Source organism: Lytechinus pictus, chromosome 7, assembly GCF_037042905.1.
Source record: "Lytechinus pictus isolate F3 Inbred chromosome 7, Lp3.0, whole genome shotgun sequence".
NCBI lineage: Eukaryota > Metazoa > Echinodermata > Echinoidea > Temnopleuroida > Toxopneustidae > Lytechinus > Lytechinus pictus.
This window is the reverse complement of record NC_087251.1, coordinates 6,518,628-6,539,047: the sequence shown is the minus strand read 5'-3', so window position 1 is coordinate 6,539,047 and position 20,420 is coordinate 6,518,628. Positions and strand designations below refer to the sequence as shown.

At 33.1% G+C, this 20,420-nt stretch overlaps 1 protein-coding gene across 1 annotated transcript; it reads left to right on the top strand.

The window, feature by feature from the left end:
- The first annotated feature begins 703 nt into the window (after positions 1 to 703).
- Positions 704 to 20,042, top strand: LOC129265572 (FERM domain-containing protein 1-like). The gene is made up of 11 exons (XM_054903554.2): positions 704 to 792; positions 2,956 to 3,142; positions 3,654 to 3,809; positions 8,638 to 8,703; positions 9,276 to 9,344; positions 9,724 to 9,800; positions 10,137 to 10,234; positions 11,011 to 11,214; positions 11,728 to 11,856; positions 12,326 to 12,489; positions 12,875 to 20,042. The coding sequence occupies exons 1-11, from the start codon at positions 704 to 706 to the stop codon at positions 13,565 to 13,567; spliced, it is 1,932 nt and encodes a 643-aa protein (XP_054759529.1). The 3' UTR covers positions 13,568 to 20,042.
- Positions 20,043 to 20,420: the final 378 nt, after the last annotated feature.

The following is a 20,420-nucleotide window of genomic DNA, read 5'->3' as shown; positions in this document are numbered from 1 at the left end:
GCTTACAAGTTCACGAATTTCCTTGTTGACCATAGTAGATTGCGAGACAAATGAATACCCTCTAGCGATTATTTCAGTCCGCAATAATGAACCTATTTAGTATTGTGACTTATTGTCACTTGATAATCAGGCTTTACATTATGTGAGCCTAGAAATTTCATTTGCTAAAGATATAGCATATCATCCAAGGAAAAAATTTCACCTTGCATTTCTCTGTATGAATTTAGTCATTATGTATACTGAGGTCATGTGATGATAGGGAATAAAATACCATCTTCTTCATTTAATGAAAATATAGATCTTTCAAGTTTCAAAATGTTGCAAATTGACTGGCATCACAACAACAAGGAGAATGATATGATTTACTGATTTTATTTTGTTTTGCTATTGCTTGCAAATCTTGATCTATTGATTTTGTTTTTACTTCACAAAGTTCATTATTAATAATCGTGTACTCAAAGTTCTTAAAGGTAATTCATGATTATTCAAGTAGGCCTAATGTTTTGTTTTTCAGTGGTTTGCAATTCTGTTCATAATCCAAGAGCACATACATTACAGTTGTTCCATGTTGTTTGGAAATGACTCCACAGTCATTTGGTAAATTTTACACACATTTCTCACATTGAATCATATTTCAACCTACTATTTCATTTATGTTTGATTAGTTGTATTCTCAACTTTCTTTTTTTATTTGATTTCTTTGATGATTCAGGGACGTGACAAGGCTGGAAAACCTCTTCTTTCTTTTTACCTCAAAGTGCAATTATATGTGGAACATGTATCCTTATTGAAGTAAGTATGACTATGTGGACTCCTTTCTGATCTGTAGCACTAATTTGTATTCTGTTGTGAACCTTTTATAAAGATGTAATGTAGGCCTACATGCTAAATATTAATTTTTGATAATTTTATGTGTAGAACATTGCTCAAATTTCAAAGTATATAAATTGTTATTGTTGCACATATGAAAACACCACCAGAATTTTGAAAGAGAATGCCTCACAGTTTTTACACGCGTAAGTATATAAAATTCCCATGATCATCTTTTAGCCGATATATTAGTATATTACAGTGGTTTCTCATGCATTTACAATCTTTTGGAGGAAGAAATGCCAATTCTGGTATAAAAGCATCATATATTTTACCTCAATGTAACTTTTGGTAATTAAAGAGAGTTTTATTTTTAAAAATGCATGGCATTCAAGTACTTATGTCAGGTCTGATTTGCTTCATAGATAATTCATACAATTCAAACAGTTTTTGGCTAGACTGTTAGAAATTCCCCTGTCACTCTGAATGTATGTACTCCTGACATTTATTATTAATCCTCAGTTGGCGAGAGAACATGTTACACCACATTACATTTTTCCTGATGGAAAGGTTATTCCAGCAGGGCACCAAATGTGTCACCTTTGACCCTTTCCTCTCAACATTCCTCTCTTGATTACTCCATGGTAGTTTTACTTTTCAAGGGTGCCGCGCATGAATTCCAAGCCACATAAATCTCTCTATATCCAATTTAGCCTTGCTAAATCAATCTAATATCTTGCCTATATTGTGGTATTTCATTCTCCTAAGAGCTTCCTATGTTTATGTTCTTTGATATTCATGTGAACGAATGTTGTCCTGGACTCTGACATCGACTCAGAATGAAAAAGCACCCTGTGTTTATGATCAAACTCAATTCTTCTGTGTCATGTCAAGTAGTTTTTTTTACATTTGGAATATTCAACATTTTCTCATAACATAAAAAAAGATTGAAATTATTTTTTTACTTTAATTAGTTATGTCATGGACCTATTACGAATGGACATTCAACGAATCCCCTCCTTTGACACAGAGACCGTCGCCGCTAATCCTTTTATAAACAGAGCGCTGGCAGCTGACACCCATCAAGCCGGTCGTAAAACATGCTCTCACTGATTGACAGCGGAAATCAATTGTACGCTGCTCCTACCCATTGCGATGTTGTTCGTTCACTTTATCAAAAGCAACGCACAGCAGCGAACGTTAGCGCTATGAAAATGATAGCAGAAACAAGAAAACAGGCGTGCATAAACGTATTTTTTACGTACATCGCTAACAACCGGAAATGAAATGCATTGACATCACCTTGCAGATCCGTATATCTACGGCGAAAAAGCAGTTGAAATTCGACGAAAAAATCTGCGGAAAAACGTTAAAATCTCAGCTTTTTCGGACAGTATCGATGTCGATAGTAGCGCTTACCTTCGGTCAGAAGTTGATTTTCATTTGGGCATAAAATTCCACAGGATTGATGAAATTTAACGGGATTTTTTTTGATGGACAGACGACAATCGCACATTATAGAGAGCCTAAAATAATGTACTGAAAAACCGGATATGAATTGCGCATTGCATTCTAGGTAATGTAAGGACTTTCCCTATTGGCAATCGGGGCTACAACATGACCGTCTTTGGTCGAAAGAGGGCCAGTGATCGATCGGTGACGATCATCGGGCGAAAGGAGCTTGTGTAAACAATCACCCCGGGCGGTCGTTGTAAAAACCGCGTAAAGAGAAAGTTAAGGGTTAGACAGCAATTTTGACAGCTGGAAACAGGTGGTGGTCATAAAATGCTCTCGTTTAATGTCCATTCGTAATAGGTCCATGGTTATGTAGGCCTGTTTGTAACTTTAAAAGAGTAAACATTGTGTTCCCCCCTCCAAAAAACACCTATCTCATCTTTCATCTGCATTTTTTTTTATAATAAAGAAGTTTGTTTGATGCATTTGTTTTATTATCTTCAGTATGAACATGATGATGGTGATGATGACAATGAAGACAACACTTGAGAAGTCTGTATCTTTGAATAGGCCTTTATCAAAACATATAAAAACAGATAAATTGTGAATGTGAGTCATATCATCATCACTATGTAGAGGATTGATACCAAGATAATATTGTTTCTATGGTTTTCTTTCTTTCCATCATAGGGATGATGTGACACGTTACCATTACTATCTACAGCTGAAACAAAATGTACTCCAGGCTCCAGTTCTTTGTCGTGAGGAGGCGTGTTTTGTACTAGCATCCTATGCTCTCCAAGCAGACATGGGAAACTTTGATGAAACGGAACACGCTGGAAGATACTTTGAACCAGCAAACTACTTCCCAGAATGGGTGAGAAGGGAGAAAGTAATCAGGGAGTTAGGGGATTATTCAAGATGGTTTTTAGAGATTATCTGAAAATAGAGGAACTCCGAAATAGAGGCATTGTATTGTATAGTATTTGGAATTGGGATGGAGGCGCAAACCAAATGGCTTCGCAGTGTTTCTTTATCTCTGTCTGCATGCTATAAACTGTGATGCTGGGGACATGAAGTGCTGAGACTATCAGTTTAACAATACATGAAGCATTCATTTACAGTTTCAAGCTTCAATGTCTTCTTATTATTGGTAAAAGCAAGATTATAGGAAATAACAAAATAAAACTTAAATAACTTTTGTGAAAGTATTTTTAAAATTTGAAGAGTGTCAAAAGGACCGTTATGCTTCGGTAGGTCTTTTTTTCTTTGGGAATGTATGAATTTTACAGTGACATCTTACTTTTATTTAAATAAATAATGGAATCTTTAAATAACACTGTTATCATCAGTGAGTTGAAAATCCTTTGTATTTTGTGATATTTCAGGTGATAAAAAGAAGAGGAGAGAATTATATCATCAAACATGTTCCCTCAATGCATAGAGATCAGAAGGGTACAGCACCAGCCCTTGCACAGAAAGCATTTGTTAGAGAAGCAGCTACTACTCCAGAACATAATATGCACTTCTACAGACTCAAGAAGGTAAGTCCAATACTAAGGATTCTTATGCTTTTTCTTGTAAGACTTCACAACTTGTATTTTCCTCTTTCTGTAACTAAGAATCTCTCTTGGTTTCCTGACTTTATAGAGAGATTGAAGTGAACAAAAGTTGAGTAAGTTGTGGAAGCATTTTTCTTTGATATCAGATAATCCTATTCTGAGGGTTCTGTTACATCATATATCACCATATGTTAACAATGGAACAGTTTGATAAATGTGTTATATTTAGTGACACAGCAACAGCTGGTTGTACTTTCATTATTTTGAGTTATATTGAAACATAGACATTGAAATCCTATGGATGCTTGATGGTGGAACATATTTACTTGGAAGTCAAGCATGATATTGATTTCTTGCTTGTTTTCAAATTCCAGTAGCTTATCATTCAAGTCACCTTGAAAAAAATGTTCAGACAGTGAATTGAAGCTATTCAGAAGTATTGTTCATTTTCTTCATATCTTTGGTATATATTATTTTCTTTCTTAATCTGGAAAAATAGTTGATGTTTTCAGCATTTAATAGTGCTCAAGGTAACACGGCACAGTTCTAGTTCAGTTGAAAGATGACTTTGTCCATTATACTGGGCAAGATATGGATTACAAACTGATATTGGTATGATTTTCAAGCCAATCTAAGTTAATCTTTAAAAGTATTTTTTTTCCTCTGATATGATTTCAGCATAACTTTGTCATCTTTCATTCTTTGCATCATCAGACTTCTTATTGTCTGTAATGATGATGGTCATTTATGTATCCCATTATTTCCATTTAATAGTAGAGCAATGATCATAATACGAGTAGGCCCACTGTCTATTCTGCATTGTGCTTTATGATGGTATATGGCATTATGCATCATAGTTGTATTGGTATTTTGATATACACTCATTAGAAGGAAGTGAAGAAGACCTAGTAAGGCATTTATTCACTTATCAATGAAAAAAAAGTACATTGCACCAGATCCCCTTATTCTGAGATCAGCTACTCTATTCATACATTTGCTGGGCCGTGTCAAATCTATTCGCGTGCACTTCACCCACAAGTTATGGAACTCAAAAAGGATGAATAAAAATGTTGAGAAAGAAGGAAAAAATGAGGGAAAGACAAAATGTATAGATAACCACCTGCCATGCAGAGATGAATAAGAAATATTTATGCTCAGTTGCCTCAACAAGCTTGGAAATATTCGTTATTGTACCATAAATATGTGGTACAGTAAAGCTTTATCTCTGCATGGATGAGTTTCAATCGAGGGAGCTAGACACGCTTGTTCACTCAAGCACATAGTGGTCATACCTTCTCTAAATGAAACATATGAAATTAGTCACAGGTAAATATGAAGGAAAAAATGACAATGGGATTTAATTAGGGTTTTAAATGAAATTAGGGGAAATAGGAGTTTTGTATTTGACAAGTGCATGAATATTGTTTACGCAAACAAGTAGAGAAAACCACATCAATCACCTAAGATGTGACAGGTGTGTTGTTGTGGAGTCCAAGGAGTAGCTTGGACCATGAAAAATTAATGTGTTTTGATGGTAGTGTGCTTGAGCACATGTGGTTGGTGTTTGTGACCACACATTGGATTGAAGTATTCTAGGAATGTAAAGTGTAGGTCCCTCAGATGATTACAGTGTACTTGTATGATGACCCTCGGTTCAATAGCAATGAACCAAGCAGAGAACAAAGTGAACCGGTTGTAAATCAAACTTCTTGTTTAGAGGCTCCTGTAGATCCTCTCTCCAGGCTTACATTTTTTGTTTCACAGTTCGAAGATTGATTTTCAAAGCTGCATTGTTCACTGGAAGTGCTATGTTAAAGTGCTTGTGTTATCTGATATTTGTGATTTCCATTAAAACCGAAAATGTTGAAGCTTGGTCCATGGTTAGATATTTGGTTAAAAATTCTGCAAGATATTATTGGGGTTGTTTATTGGGAGAGGTGAATAGAGCATGAAAGAAATCTCTCCCAAACAACTTAAATGCTTTGTAATGTATATCAATAAGCTTATGTTTTGCATGTTGGTCTGACTTTTTACTTTCATGTATGTGTGTATAAAATAATGAAATAAATCTAACTTGGATTGTAGGTTGAATAACAATTGTTGATTATTCCTACCCCTTGAGAAAGTAATAATATTTAATCATTCTCAATGATATGAAAATTGTGTCAAGATGAGATGACATAAACATGTATTTTAAATTTTCAATAATTTTCAGGTAGTGTTGATTTTATTTGTTCATATGATATTTGGTCATATTTATTATTTATTTGTTTGTTTATTTATTCACTTTGTATATCAGTGTTGTTGCTTTCCAAACTGAATAGTAAATTTTTGGGACAAGACAACTAAATGACCTTGAGATTTTAATTCAACAGAATATTTCTAAAGACTAATAAAAATAACCTGGAGTTAAAATGATTTTAGTCCCTGAAATCCTAGTGAGCATGGTAACATTTAACAGAAGTGACCTTGGGTTTCATTTCAGGAGACCTCCAGGAATTCAATCTTTGCAAGACTTAGGAAAAGAATGGAAGTATATATATACTGAAGGAAACCATACAGCTGAGCACGCTTGTGAAGGATTTTCTAAGATTAGAGATAGGGGGTATGAGTTCCAAGAAGTTTCATGATTTGGAAAATCATGAAAATAAAGAAGAAAACTTGAAATGGCATTAATCATTTGTGGAGTGACATACTCTATGTTTGAAGGGGCTGCATTTTGAAAATGATGGTGGTACAGTGGTACAGTAGTACAGTGGTAGGCCTATATCATTATTTATGACACTGCACTATAGGCCTACATGGTTATTATTATTTTTTTTTTTTTGCTTGGTTTCAATGGTTTAGCAAAAATACATATCTCATGGTTAGTCTTGTATGATGAATTTGTTTTACATCAGTAAAGCATGACATTAGATCTCCTTGACTGCTGCTGTTATTTTTGGGCAGTTATATATATATTTTTAAAGAGCTTTTTTTTCTCTTTTATTACTTACATTCTTGGAAAGTTCTGCTCTATCCTCTTCTTGCTTTTGTTAAATTGTTTCAAGAGTTTCATGCTATTTTCTCCTGATATGATGTTTATCAACAATTTCAGTTTATCAAATTTTTCAGTGAGTGCTCTTTATTTGTAGGACACAATACTAATGAAAATCTATGCTCCTGCCTCAAAAAGATTTAAATGAGTATAATCTGTTTCTGATTGCTCAGGCTGCTGCAATTCTTGCAATCTGAACTACTTACTTAGTACTTTTAGATTTTTTTGTGAAGATATACAAGAAATATCAGGATTTACACTTTGCCACTTTTTACCCAGAAGAAGGGTGAAGATGTCAGTGTTATTGGGCATATTGGCTAAGCAATTGAAGTGACTTGACGATTCCTCTTTGCTGGAATTTGTTTTAATAGTCTTTTGATTCATGAAAATCGACAGACGGTACCTGTCTCCTGTCTACATGATTTCATTCATTATTAAGCTTTATTATTGACTATAGATAGCCTTGTAAAAAAATTGACATTGTGATTTATTCCATGCTTCTGTGATCGCTTGAACTTTCTATCACTTGAGACTTTAGAAATGAATATCTAGGAAAATAGTAGAAATTAGTACTAATGAAGCAAAACCACAGACTTTTAGGGAATTTTAGTCTGTTATAGTCTTGAGGAAGGTTATCTTTTTATAAAGGGTTCAATAGTGTTTTAGGATGTGTCTTTGTGTTGAGTAAAATAATCCCTGTCTACACACCTCTGTGTGCAATCTGAATTTTCAAAACCCACAAAACCCCCTTCTCTATCTCTCTCTGGGTTTATCTGTTTTTCTCTTCTCATTCCTGTTTCTCTCTCTCCCCCTCCTCTATCCCCATATCCATATTTCTCTTTTTCTACAGTCTCTCTTCCTCCTCTCTCTAATGATCAGTTCAAGTTCCTCAGTTAATTTGAATCTTCTTGGACTGATTAAATTCAACTAACCAGAGACTAACCCAACGAAAATAAACAAACCACTTAATAACCAAAGAGATCAAGTGGTCTTTTTCTGATTTATGTGGTTTTTCTTGAATCTTGGGATTAATTTTGATGACTTGTCGGTTGATGTGGCTAGAAATCAAATCTTAAGATTGATCTATTTCTTGCTGATGAAGAACCATCTAATATCACTTGTATGTTTGCTTGATACTTTCGGTTCCATGCGACTTTGTCTTTCTTTTGGCACTTCAAGGGTTGCAATCTGCATTGTGTATATAACTTTATTGCATTCTTGGAGCCTGATGGGTGTGACCTGTAAGACTACTTGGCTCTCATATATGCAATCTCCATAATAATAATAATCCACTTTTATATAGTGCTTAATACATTGGAACGTCTCTTTGACGTCGGAACGTCGCTTTACAGATGTACCCCGGTCATCGGATCCTCATTCTTGGGAGCATTCCAACAAGTGTTGCAAGACTCAATTGCTAGGCATACATACTACATAGGCCTTACAAATAAACTTTTCATTTTTTCTGTAGTAGTAACACAACATATATTTCACAACTGTCAATGCAGAACACTGAATATATACTATATACGGATACTTAGTAACAGCATTATATTTTTTTTCACAGTTGTTTGCCTGAACTTAAATGTAATTTAGAATGTGAATGGTATAGTATACTGAATTTACCGTAAATTGTGAGATTTTCTTTCAGAATTTTCTGCTGTATAAGTTCACAGTTGCCAAAATACATTATTGAATATGACTATCATTGTACTACACTGCTACAAAGGAAACTAATGGAGCAGTCATATGTTTTTGTTTTTTTTCTTTCAGACCAAGACAGAACAAACTCCATCAATATGGCTTGGTGTGTGCACAAAAGGCATCCATTTATATGAGGTATTGGAGGAAATGAAATGTATTAGCTCTCTATATGGGAAAGTATAATATTATTCTATCAACACAAAATAAAGAGAATATGCAATCATATTTGGATCAACTTTTATGGTATTGCTTGAATACAAACTAAGACGAGAAAATGTTTGAACACTTCCTCGTTATGAGTGGCTTTATATTTGTTGTTTCTGGTCATAATATAATTCTTAATGTAGCATGAAATGATCAAGATTTCCTGTATTCCAATAAGCCATCATGTGAGAAATTCTTCTTCACCATTTTGTGGATAAGGTCTATTTATTTCAGTGCAATTAACACTATATCCATTGTTGGGTAAGAAATGAAATGTGTAGCTATAAACCTTTTAAATCAACCACATCATTTTTGTTAGGGGTGTTAATTGGCGTTTAGATGTTATGGAATTAACATTTCTCGTTGAATATCCAATTGTGCTTTAAAGAGCTTCCATGCATGTTATCCACAGTACTCTTATAACCAACAATGGAAAGCAGTATAACCAATTCTCTTTCTTGAATATTGAAAGTTATTTAAAAGTGTTTCTTTTTTATGTTTAGGATTCTACAGATGGAAAGTACCTTTTATGTGAATACCCTTGGGTTGACATCAAGAGATTGATATTCCAGGTAAATATATCATTACATTTTCTCAATTTCAGTTCATTCCCGAATTCATATATCAACATGGTGATATATTTTGTGTTTTTACAGATTTAAGGTGTTAAATGTTACTGCATACTGTATGATTCTTACAGTACATGTTTTATAAATTAGAATATTCTTGTATCCAATTGCATGATACTACTTTGTGTAATCTTCAGGCTTATGGTAAAGTAGAAACATGTTTGAATATGTTCTGTCTATTTTCAGATTTTTATCTTCAAAAGTTGATTGAGTAGTAGTTAAATTTACCAATAAGAAGTGGACTATCAAAGTACAAGTTGTCCATGTACTCAGGGTATCATTTCGGAAACTTTAGAGTCGTATTTATTCTTCTTTATCACAGAAAAAGAAGTTTGAGCTTCTTGTGGAGGGAGTATCAGATGGAAGGAAAATCACATACTACACATGCACTGAAGCAAAGTAAGTTATTGTATCACCATTCTTAAATTAAACCCTTATTAAAATTTAACCTCATAGTCTTCAGAATTCCTTAATATTTATGACAATTTAAACACTTTGCCATCTGCATTTTCTATATGATATGTTTTGTAGTTTGAGTCATCACTTATGTTTTGAAAGAAATATTCTCTGACAATGATATCAGTTTGAAATGGCCAAGATAGAATGTCCTGTAAACAATAACTTTTAATTATGAATGTGCTTTATATATTTTTTTATATTATGTTCAATTTCTTTATACTTTGAAGTACATTTGTTAAGATAATTTGTAATATTTCAATTTTTATTTATTCATAGGTCCAAACATTTATTGAGGCTATGCAAGCTGACCCATTCATTCCAGATGCAAACACAGTCATTGGTAGATCGAGCGCGTATCAGAGAAAGTGCTTCAGGTAAGTGCTCTCAGGAATTTCGTTGATCAGTTTGAACTCTCCCCCCCCCCCTTTTTTCCTCTTTCTTTCCCTTATTTCCCCCTTTCTCCTTCCCTTCCTTTCTATTTTTAAAATTTTCTTTAACTGCTATGTTTTAATGACAATGTTATACTCTGCATTCTCTTTTATTAAAATGCTTATAATAGCAGGAAAGAAAAAATTGACTAACTTAATTTTAATCTTTAAGTGATCTTTCTCTTTAAATCTTTCTTGAAATTTAAATCATTTAATTTTAATTTTATTCAAGTTCATCGATCCCAGTATGACTTTACTTTTGCAGCAATCAGAATTTCTATATTTTACATTTCTTGCCCTGTCCTGCTCCCTGGAAGATACAATGTATTTGTATTAAAATATAATTCTTAAAATCTATAATAGCAAATCAGGGCCCCATTTCATATAAAGTTTCTATGATAGCAACTCTTACTTGAATGTCACCTTTCATGGAAGAGCCAATCAAGAAACAGAATTTTCACTGTCGTCATGGTATTTTACATTCCATCAGGACTTGCTATCATAGCAACTTTTTAGGTGTGTGTTCTAGTAAGGCTCAGGGACCGCAGAACGGTTTTCAAAGTGGGGGGGAGGGGGCTGACCATGCAAAAAATCACAATCATATGGTAATTTTTACGTTGTTGTACACGGTTTTGGAAAAAAGTGGCCCCTGAGGTTACTGAATGTACCAAGTGTTACAAGTAAATTTATCATGGTATCTTTCTGTTTGATTTAACCCACAGAGAAGAAACGATACCGTGAATCGTACATTAGTGGTGACATCTCCTGGTCAGATGTAGATAGCTCTATGACAACCACATCTCATAGTGAGATGTCTACCACCAAGGTTGACCAAAGGATGTCTGTAATCAGTAATGTGAGCTCTGTAGCAACCTCTGGTATCGTATCAGATGAGAGGTCACCGGTTGAGAAGACAATGAGTGAAGGTTTGAACCATTCCATTTGATCTATGTACCAAGGTCAAGAAGGGTCACGTGATGTAGAACATGCAGATTGATGTACTCAATAAATATTAACTTGTATTTATAAAAAAAATCAGAATATGACATTTTTTTGTGTGTTTTTTTAAGCGAGGTAATGAAAGACCACTTGCTGCTCAAAACCATTCCCTTGATCGACATGGCAGTATCAAGATTCTATGACTTGATATAAAAAATGCAGATTTGTGTACTGCCACTCAGTAATTAATTGGTATAAAATGAGAAATTTGACATTTGTATGTGGATCTTGACAGTGACGTAATAAAATATCACTTGCTGAATGAAATCCATTTGATATGTTTGTATTATAAATAGACCAGTATCATTTTAGAATGAAATCATGAAAACTTAATATAGTATGAAATTGTGTATGTTTTATTAATTGTGTGAAAATGTTATATCAAGATAACTGTAAACTTTCATGCAGTGATAATTTCATTTTTTATCTTTTCCTTTTAGATGATGACATGTCGTCACCATATAAAATAATTGAGATTCCTTTATCAACAATGACCCATATCCCACAACTCGAATCCCACCAAACACTACAACCTTCTACTTCAAGAGAGGACATGCTGCTATACTCTGGTGAGTCTTGTCTCCTACAAAAATAAATTATAATTCTTTACAATTATACCAATGATAATACTGTTCTTGTATTGTATCATATTATGAGCAAACATTTCTGTGTGTATTTACAGGACTATGATTGATATAAGCTGGTTTGTAGCCAACATCAGAATCCAATGTGGCACCAAGACTAATTAATCTTAGATTAGTAGCTTAGACTGCCAAATTAATTTTGCATAATTCTTGTTTCACATTAAGGCATATATCCTACCAGGGCTTCACCCTACATCCTTTTGCAGCTAGAGCCCAGAATAAGAATTTTTGTTACCCTCTGGTTGAAAGGCAAGAATCAAAATCATGTTGCCACCACGCTTCCATTTGAGATTACAAATTGTTTATAATAAAGGATTTTGAAAATGGAATCTGGGCATAAACACCCGATTAACATTCATTCATGATTATGTTTTGTTGACTTGTTTTGATGCAGATGGTGTATCAAAGCGTCATTCTGCAGCTATGTCTGATGCATCCAGTCACAAGGAACACAATGCAACTCATTCATCTTCCTCTAGTGAACCTGGTAAACCAGTGGTGGTACATCAAGACGCTACTGGCATGCTTAGTGAATCGGAATGGGCATCAGATGATGAGGTAATGCAAGATGAAGATTACCAAATTTCTAGGATGGTGTGGCTTCATAATTGTATTGGAAATGATTAATTGCTGAAGTTGACAGGAGCTTAAGGGTAAAGGGATGAAGAGGAAATAAGTTAGATATGAGATTAATGTGAGATCATATGAATCTCATTCTCTCCTTTTTTTTTACATTCTGAAGTGTAATTGCCATATTCAATAAAAGCATGCTTGATTTAGGATGGATCAAGAAAGAATAAAGATCTGTGTGCAGCAGCATGTTGCTGCGTTTTTTAATAATGGCTGATGCAAATAGTGTCCTGCATTTTGTGCTCTTAACAAAGTGAAACATTGAAACAAATCTTAAATTGTGATGTGTTTTTTACTATTGATACCTGTGCAGGCAGAGGACGATGATGAAGATGAGAGGAGATATCACAAGAAGCACAGTCGATCCAGCAACCATCATCAACTCATAGACACAAGGAAAATCAGAGCAGAAATTGCTGACAAGGATGTAACTGCTCCTTTACTGAGTGCGCTATGCAATGATCGCTCACTCTTGATGATGCAACAAGAACAAAGCAATACAACTCATGAAGACAATTCATTGGGAAGCAACGACTTGAGTCGAACATCTAGTAGTCGCGGCTCTGGCTCCGTCCATGAGAAGAGCTATCATGAAGATTTGAACACATCCTTGACTACTCTTGTAAGTCATAGCTCAATAGACTCAGACATGCATAGCTCTGTTGTGGAGAGACTCAATGCAAAGTCCTGCTCCATGATCAACACAATGAGCTCCTTGGGATACTCGCAAGGAAACCTCTCCAAACATCAAACGTTATCAACCTTGAACAATCTAGCAGATATGGACATCACGCTCATGGACAGTACACCTTTTGATGTCAGGTTAAGCTTTGACTCGGCCAGTGAAGGCAGGGTCAAATGTCAAACACTGCCGTCCAAGATGAATGCCAGTGAGCAAATGCTGCTTCTTGGTGCAAGTGTCAACTCAGTTCAACGTGATGAATCTGTCTCATACTCTGCCCCTAATCTTTCACCTGGTGCTAAAGTTCCTATTGCCAGTCATTAAGGAAGGTCATTGAACTTTCAGTGAGGACAAGCCTACATGACATTTACCGAGAACCTTCTTTAATTGATAGGTCAGAGACCTTTTATTAATAGGTTTGTAAGATGTTTCTACAAACTTGCTGCATCTACAATAGGATATCCTAAATTGAGGCTGTCTTTATATAAACAATGCAAACACATTTTGGGTATTATGATATTTGCGCATGTTGTAACTCAGCTACTCGTATGATTTATGTTTTATTTGTTTCATTTTTGTCATTTTAAGTAATATCAATCACTTAAAACTCATTTTTGTTGATTAATAGATACAAAAGAATTAAGATTTAAGATTTAACCAACTCAAAGTAGTCTTAGAAGTGTCCTGTAGATAATTTGTAAATTACTTTTAAAGAAAACATTGAACTAACAGGCAATATTTGTTACTCTTCCTAGTACACAAATTTGAAACACTTGTTTGACTATGTGGTATGATATCTTGTATTGTCATTTGTGATTTTGTGTTGTCTGTTTATGTCATTCAGTTTATGTGTTTTTACTAAATCTTAGATTCCAATTTATTTTCCAATTTGATCTTTTTCACTGAATGTATTGTTAAACAATTCTTAAAATTTTGTATTCAGTATTTTTTTTTGCGTATACATCTGTAAATGAATTTAAGACTACATATCTCATCAATGTGGGCATTTATACTTCTTGTACATCCATTTGGAACAATTTATTTATCTGGCCAAGCTATCCCTACATTCTATTCTGAAAATGGATTTTAGGCAAAAATTTAAATAAAACCACTGAACATTGTCAAATTCACACAATATGTATGTGATGCAATCAGAAGACAATGTAGTTGACAATATTAAGTAAGATTGCTAAAGAGACTTCTTATAAAAGAAGAACTTCTTATAAACTATTTCTGAATAACAGGGGCCACAGAACCGAATGTGAAACGTGAAAATTGCCATCAATTTGTGATTTCATGCGTGTTCACCTCCCCCCCCCACACACACAAGTATGGTTCAGCCCCCACTTTCAAAACTATTCCGCAGCTCCTGTATTAACTGTATTATCCATTCAATAAGATCACCATATTTTATATAGATTCTTCTATTTTTGCGTACTTGCCTTGCTAATTTTCCCCTCCATTAAAAAAAAATCAAATGTCAATCCAAGTGTACAAACAAGTTTTTGTTTTCAGTTAACCTGATATTATCTTTTAGTGATTTATTTTTACCATGCAATAAAATAATTGTTCTTCTATGGTTCATAACAATGTGTCATCTACTGATTTAAAGATATCTGAGAAATTGCAAGTGAATTTGGACTGAATTGAATCAAATATAGTTTTTCTCCTCTCTAAATATTCTTGATATATATCCATTTTACTTCAATTTTATGAGGCTGTATTAAATTGATTATAGAGTATACCATACTTATTTTGATCATTTTGATTTTCCTTAATTGAAAATATAATTGTCATACAGGATATAAAAGAAAGTGATCCATATGAAAGTAATACATACTCCTATATTGTTTCATATTGCAGTTTCATGTGTTGTTCAGAAATAAAGAGGTACCAGTATCATTAGAAGAAGTAGTACATTTTCTTGGAAGTATGATTGCATTTCAACAATCAAGACAACCTTTAAATTTAATATCAAGAAAACAATCATGTTTGATATAAAATCTTAATTGATCACTTCAATTCTCTTATTCTCTTTCTTTCTTTTTTGTGGTTGCTTTTTATCCATTGTCAATAAGTTTCAAATGCAGAGTGTACAGGTTTTATGTATTATCAGTATTCGATAATGGTTTTATGTATGAATTGATCAGACTGTATTTAGAATGAATATTGATGAATGCAAAAAGAAAGAAGATTTCCAATGTTATAGTCGGGTAGAATCTTCTCTTTCAAGTACAATCTTTGAAAGTTATTTTTTTTCAAATAAGTAAATTAATTATACAAATACATAATTGCATTTGTAGTTTATGCACAAGTTATATAAGACAAAAAATATAGAATGGCCGATAGTATTGAAAATTATGAATGCTTTAACAGTACAATGATTTGTAGGGGGCCTTCCAAGTTCTAAGTCCAAAGATTGTGAGATGACTTTCAATATTTGCTACATCATGCAAAAATGGTTAGACATCTCATGATACTGAAAATCAGGAATTTATTATATCAGTATTCTCCAATAAATTTTAAGATAGAAAGTCTGATATTTGCATACCATGATTCTAAAAAAAAGAAATATAAAATATCATCACTCATGAAGGAGGGAATTTCAAAATTAAGAATGAACTTGGATAGGCCACAGTGATTATTATAGTGATAATGATGATCCACGGCATTTGTATCGCACCATATTTCTGTTAAAAAACAATCGTAGTGAGCACAGATGTCCTGCAAAAATTAGAAAAAGTCACCCTCAATTCACTCCTAAAAAATCCACCATTTTACTCACTATTACAGTTGATCGTTGTATATGAGGCTGTGTGCAATTTGATTTTAAGTTAATATTCCTCTTACAAATCAGCATACCTTAAAGCCTTCTCATCTGAACATGTCAGTCGAGGCCTTCCTCTGGAAAGCCAGTAAAAAATAAACTTTTGGTAGGTGTCGGCAAAATTATGACAGTGGTTAGGATTCTACCACTATCTGTGAATTAATGTACAAGGCCTTTGATATCTTTATTTCCACGTGAGTTCTTAGGCATGCACTGTAATGAGCCTTGAACTGATAACAAATTCATAAAATCAAGAAACGTTACAATTTGAATTATGTTTTTCCTATAAGGGTGCTAATTTTGATAAAAGAGCTTAGTGTCTTATATGCCTTTATGTAGGTAATCATGTTACTCAAATTGGTAGTTCAACTTTTAATCTGAACCTGACAAATCAAAGTCTTGAACAAATAATAAATGTATGTTTTACATTTTGAATGAGAGTTGTGCTGCATCATTATGCCTGTTCATCCATAGAATGAATACAAACATTTGTGAATATTTTAAATAAAAGGGGCTCTATCTTTTAATATATATCAATGATATAAAGAGTGCATAGTGATCATAAGGCCATGTTAATATGTGATGTGAGAAGGCTTAGTGACAAAGTTTGATAGCATTGATGTATAAAAGTTATGGGTAAATTATGTATGAAGTGAAATATTGCAGAGGCATTTTAGGGGACTGCAAAGTACAGACCTGCCAACCAGTACGTTTTAGCCGTATTTAGTACGTTTTTGCAACCAAAATACGGCATTACGTTTTTTCTTTGAAAAATATGGGTTTTTTTTTTGTTTTTTTTTACTAAATCGTAATTTTTTGAGAAAAATAATCTCTATATGTCTCTATTTCATAAAATGTACACAAATATGGCTATTAGATCAATGTAATTTCAGGTAACTTGTTTTTTTTTCAATCATTTTGTTAAAACCAAGGTGAAGATATACACATGTTATAATGTTTTTTTTTCATCTGCAAGAGCAGTGCGCATTTTAGCTTGCATGCAGCTTGAGCGCCGCGATGAGTGAGTGCACCAAGCATTTTATTATGAAATACACTTTTTTATCGCAGAATACAGTTTTTCATTCCCAGAGGTTGGCAGGTCTGCATAATTATCTCACACGGTAAAAATACAAATTTTTTGGTCAAAATACTGATTTTGGGGGATAAGAATACTGAAAATGCAATATACAACTTGGCAGCTCTGAAAATAGAAGTTTGTACAATTGAAGTGATAAGTTCTGATATCATACTCATGACATAGTATGGCATTGTGAAGTCATGACTTTGTTCTTGCAACTGTGTATAAAACTCTTTCGATCTAGTGTTGACACGTACAGTGCATGACCAGTGACTCTGCCTCATGTTTGAACACTATAATAAAAAAAATCACTATGCTGGGTTTTGATGCACTTATATGAACCATTTGAAATTAATTTATCCCCTTAGTACTTTCTCATTCAGGGGTCATGAAAATAATGCTGCAGTGGTTTCTACAATGTGATCATTGCAGAAAACAAAGATATATCATGCATGGTAGTTCTTAGAATTATTTCTTTGTAATTTATGTGAAAATGGGTATTTATTTTGATACATCACGCCCAAGTAACTCTATTTCTAGTGTTCCATAAAAGTACCTTTAGACCATTTCAGCATTTATGTGGGATGAAAATTATTTGAGTTTTTTTTATTATGAGGCTGTTCAGTTCATTCTCAGGTATCTATTGAACTCAGATTGAAATCAGATGAATATGTTTCTTTTCCCCTCTCTCTTTATAACATTAAACTATGCAAAGGCATTCAGTTGAAAAACAATGAAAATATTTATTATATATACACACGCACACCATGAGAGAGGGAGCTTTGACAGGAGTTAAGAAAAATAGTTATTCTATTCTTTTGCAAGGTAGTTGTATGTTAAGTCAGACAAACTTTAAATCAATTCTAGGTAGTCGATAAGATAATATTCTACTATGAATCTTGTAAGGGCAGTACAAGTGGACTGGTGGTGTAAACTATCCTTGGAAAGGGGTATGCATTGCTGACTATTGGGGAAGGGTATTATTACCATATTTGAATTGATACTTTTTGTAGGGGGGGGGGGTAGGAATGTAAGAGTCTTGGGTTGTTAACTTTTTTTATGGGATTGTTCCATTTTAACCCCCCTTATGAAGATATTTACATTCTTATTAGTGGTAATAGTAAATGTAAAAAAATAATGAAATTACAGATAAAAAATATTAACTATCAAATTAAAAAGCGATACTGATACTCTTAAATTTCTGTGTTCATTGTGTCTCCTAAAAATCTATTTTTCATGAAGATTGTTACCATATTAACAGTCTGGTGTTTCGCAGCAAATCAAAGCCATGAATTTCACTGAAATGGTAAAAATTGACCATTTAGTTGGGACTGGCTGAAAGCTTTCATGAAATGGTGCCCAGAAATTTGCTTGTTTCTTGAAGGATGTCTAGCATAATTTAAACAAACACAAAAATATTTAAACACAGTCATGGTAATGGTTTTATTCATCCATCATGGTTGATTACCTGATTAATAATTTGCATTGAATCAAAATGTGCCTGAACTTTATAAGTTGACACAATGTAGTTATCACCTTGACTAGTTATACTGATAAGTATATGTTGTCACAGATATGAAATCAAAATGAGTTAAATTGTGATTTTATTTTTACTTTTTTTAACCTCTGTTTTCTTGTTTGTATATTTTGTATTCTGGTTAATTCAGATTATTTCAAAAATGTAAATTTAATTACAATAAACTTCTTGATCACTTTGTATTCTGATTTTGTATTCAAAACATGATATTATAGAATTCTGTTTGATCTCAAGCAAAAAGAATATTCATGGATTTTTCTGTCTTGATATTATTTTAACATTAGTAGTACTTATTTACTCTAATGCCCCAAATTGTTGTGATTATTATTTTCCTTTTCAGATTATCAAAGAGTTGCAGCTGTGCTGCTCCATCATTAAATGATATACTATGATGTATTTTCAGTCCTGTGTATATGCAATATTGGTAATATGACTAATTTTAGATATAGAAGTAAATATGATATGTTTTATGCCTGTATCAAAGTTTAAAGAAATGAGAATGAATTATGATACAAATTTGATGCAGAAGGTTCCAGAAAGTATTATTATGGCAACAGTACTCTGATTGTCATTCATAGATTAAAGGAAAGTACATACAGGGTGTCATGTCAAATGTATTGAAGAAGGGTTATTTTTCATATAAAAACTAGTTATAAGTAAGTTGCATTATAGTATTTTACATAATATGTTAATGTCTATTGATATCTAGTATGAAAAAATGTCTAGGTTAGCACATCTTACCACAACTAAGCAATATCTCATTTGATTTAATTTAAATGAGATTTTTATTAAAGTTTAGAATTGCATTCAATTCTCTGTACAAATGGATGTTATCTCAGGATGTTATGTTTTAGTGAGTTTAAAGAAGTAGGCAAAAAATGCTTGTATTTCAGGATGCTAAAAGCTTTTTATACCAAAGGTACACTGTATTTTTTTTTCTGTCCTTACATGTCAAGTGTTATATTTGTATTTGTAAACAACCAAGTATGTTCCTACAAAATAGGTAACACAAAAAAAAAAAAAAAATGATGGGGGAGGGGGTGTCATGTACCTGAAAGACCAATATGAGTATTTTTATGGATTTAGGTGGGCAATCGTACATTTTCTACAATTTTTCTTTTGTTCTGAGTATATGTTTTTTAATGTATTTATGTTCATGTATTTGTTTCTGTTTTGATTTTGACTGATTATCATGTATTATTGTATTCTTATATACTAAAAAAAATCTGATCCCATTGTGAAACCTATTATAATAATAATGATAATAATATTGTATTGCTTCTTAAGCATTGTATGTATGTTTAAGAGAATTAACTTGAATACCGAAATAAAATGTGAATGCATATATGAAAACGAAGATTTTATTTGTTTTTAATCATGATTATTGTACTGAATTGATTGAAAAGCAGTTGGGGAAGAGTGGAGTTTGAAAGAGAGAGGGGGGAGTGAGAGAATGAAAGAGAGAGGGAGAGAGAGGGGGAGAGTTGGGGTGTTAAATTGGAGATGTACTTAATGTAAATCAGTAATGAAAGAGGCTGAATGAAAATATGAGACTGAATGATGGGTGCATTATGATATGTGGAAAAGATTTAAAGATTAAATATGATATATATCATCTGACACAATGCTCTTTAGATCTACTGTGTAGGGCCTAGAGTCATTTCACATAAGCTTTCCATCTAACATTTTTAATTGTATCATATCTTTGTGACAGCTTTGAATGATTTATTGTTTC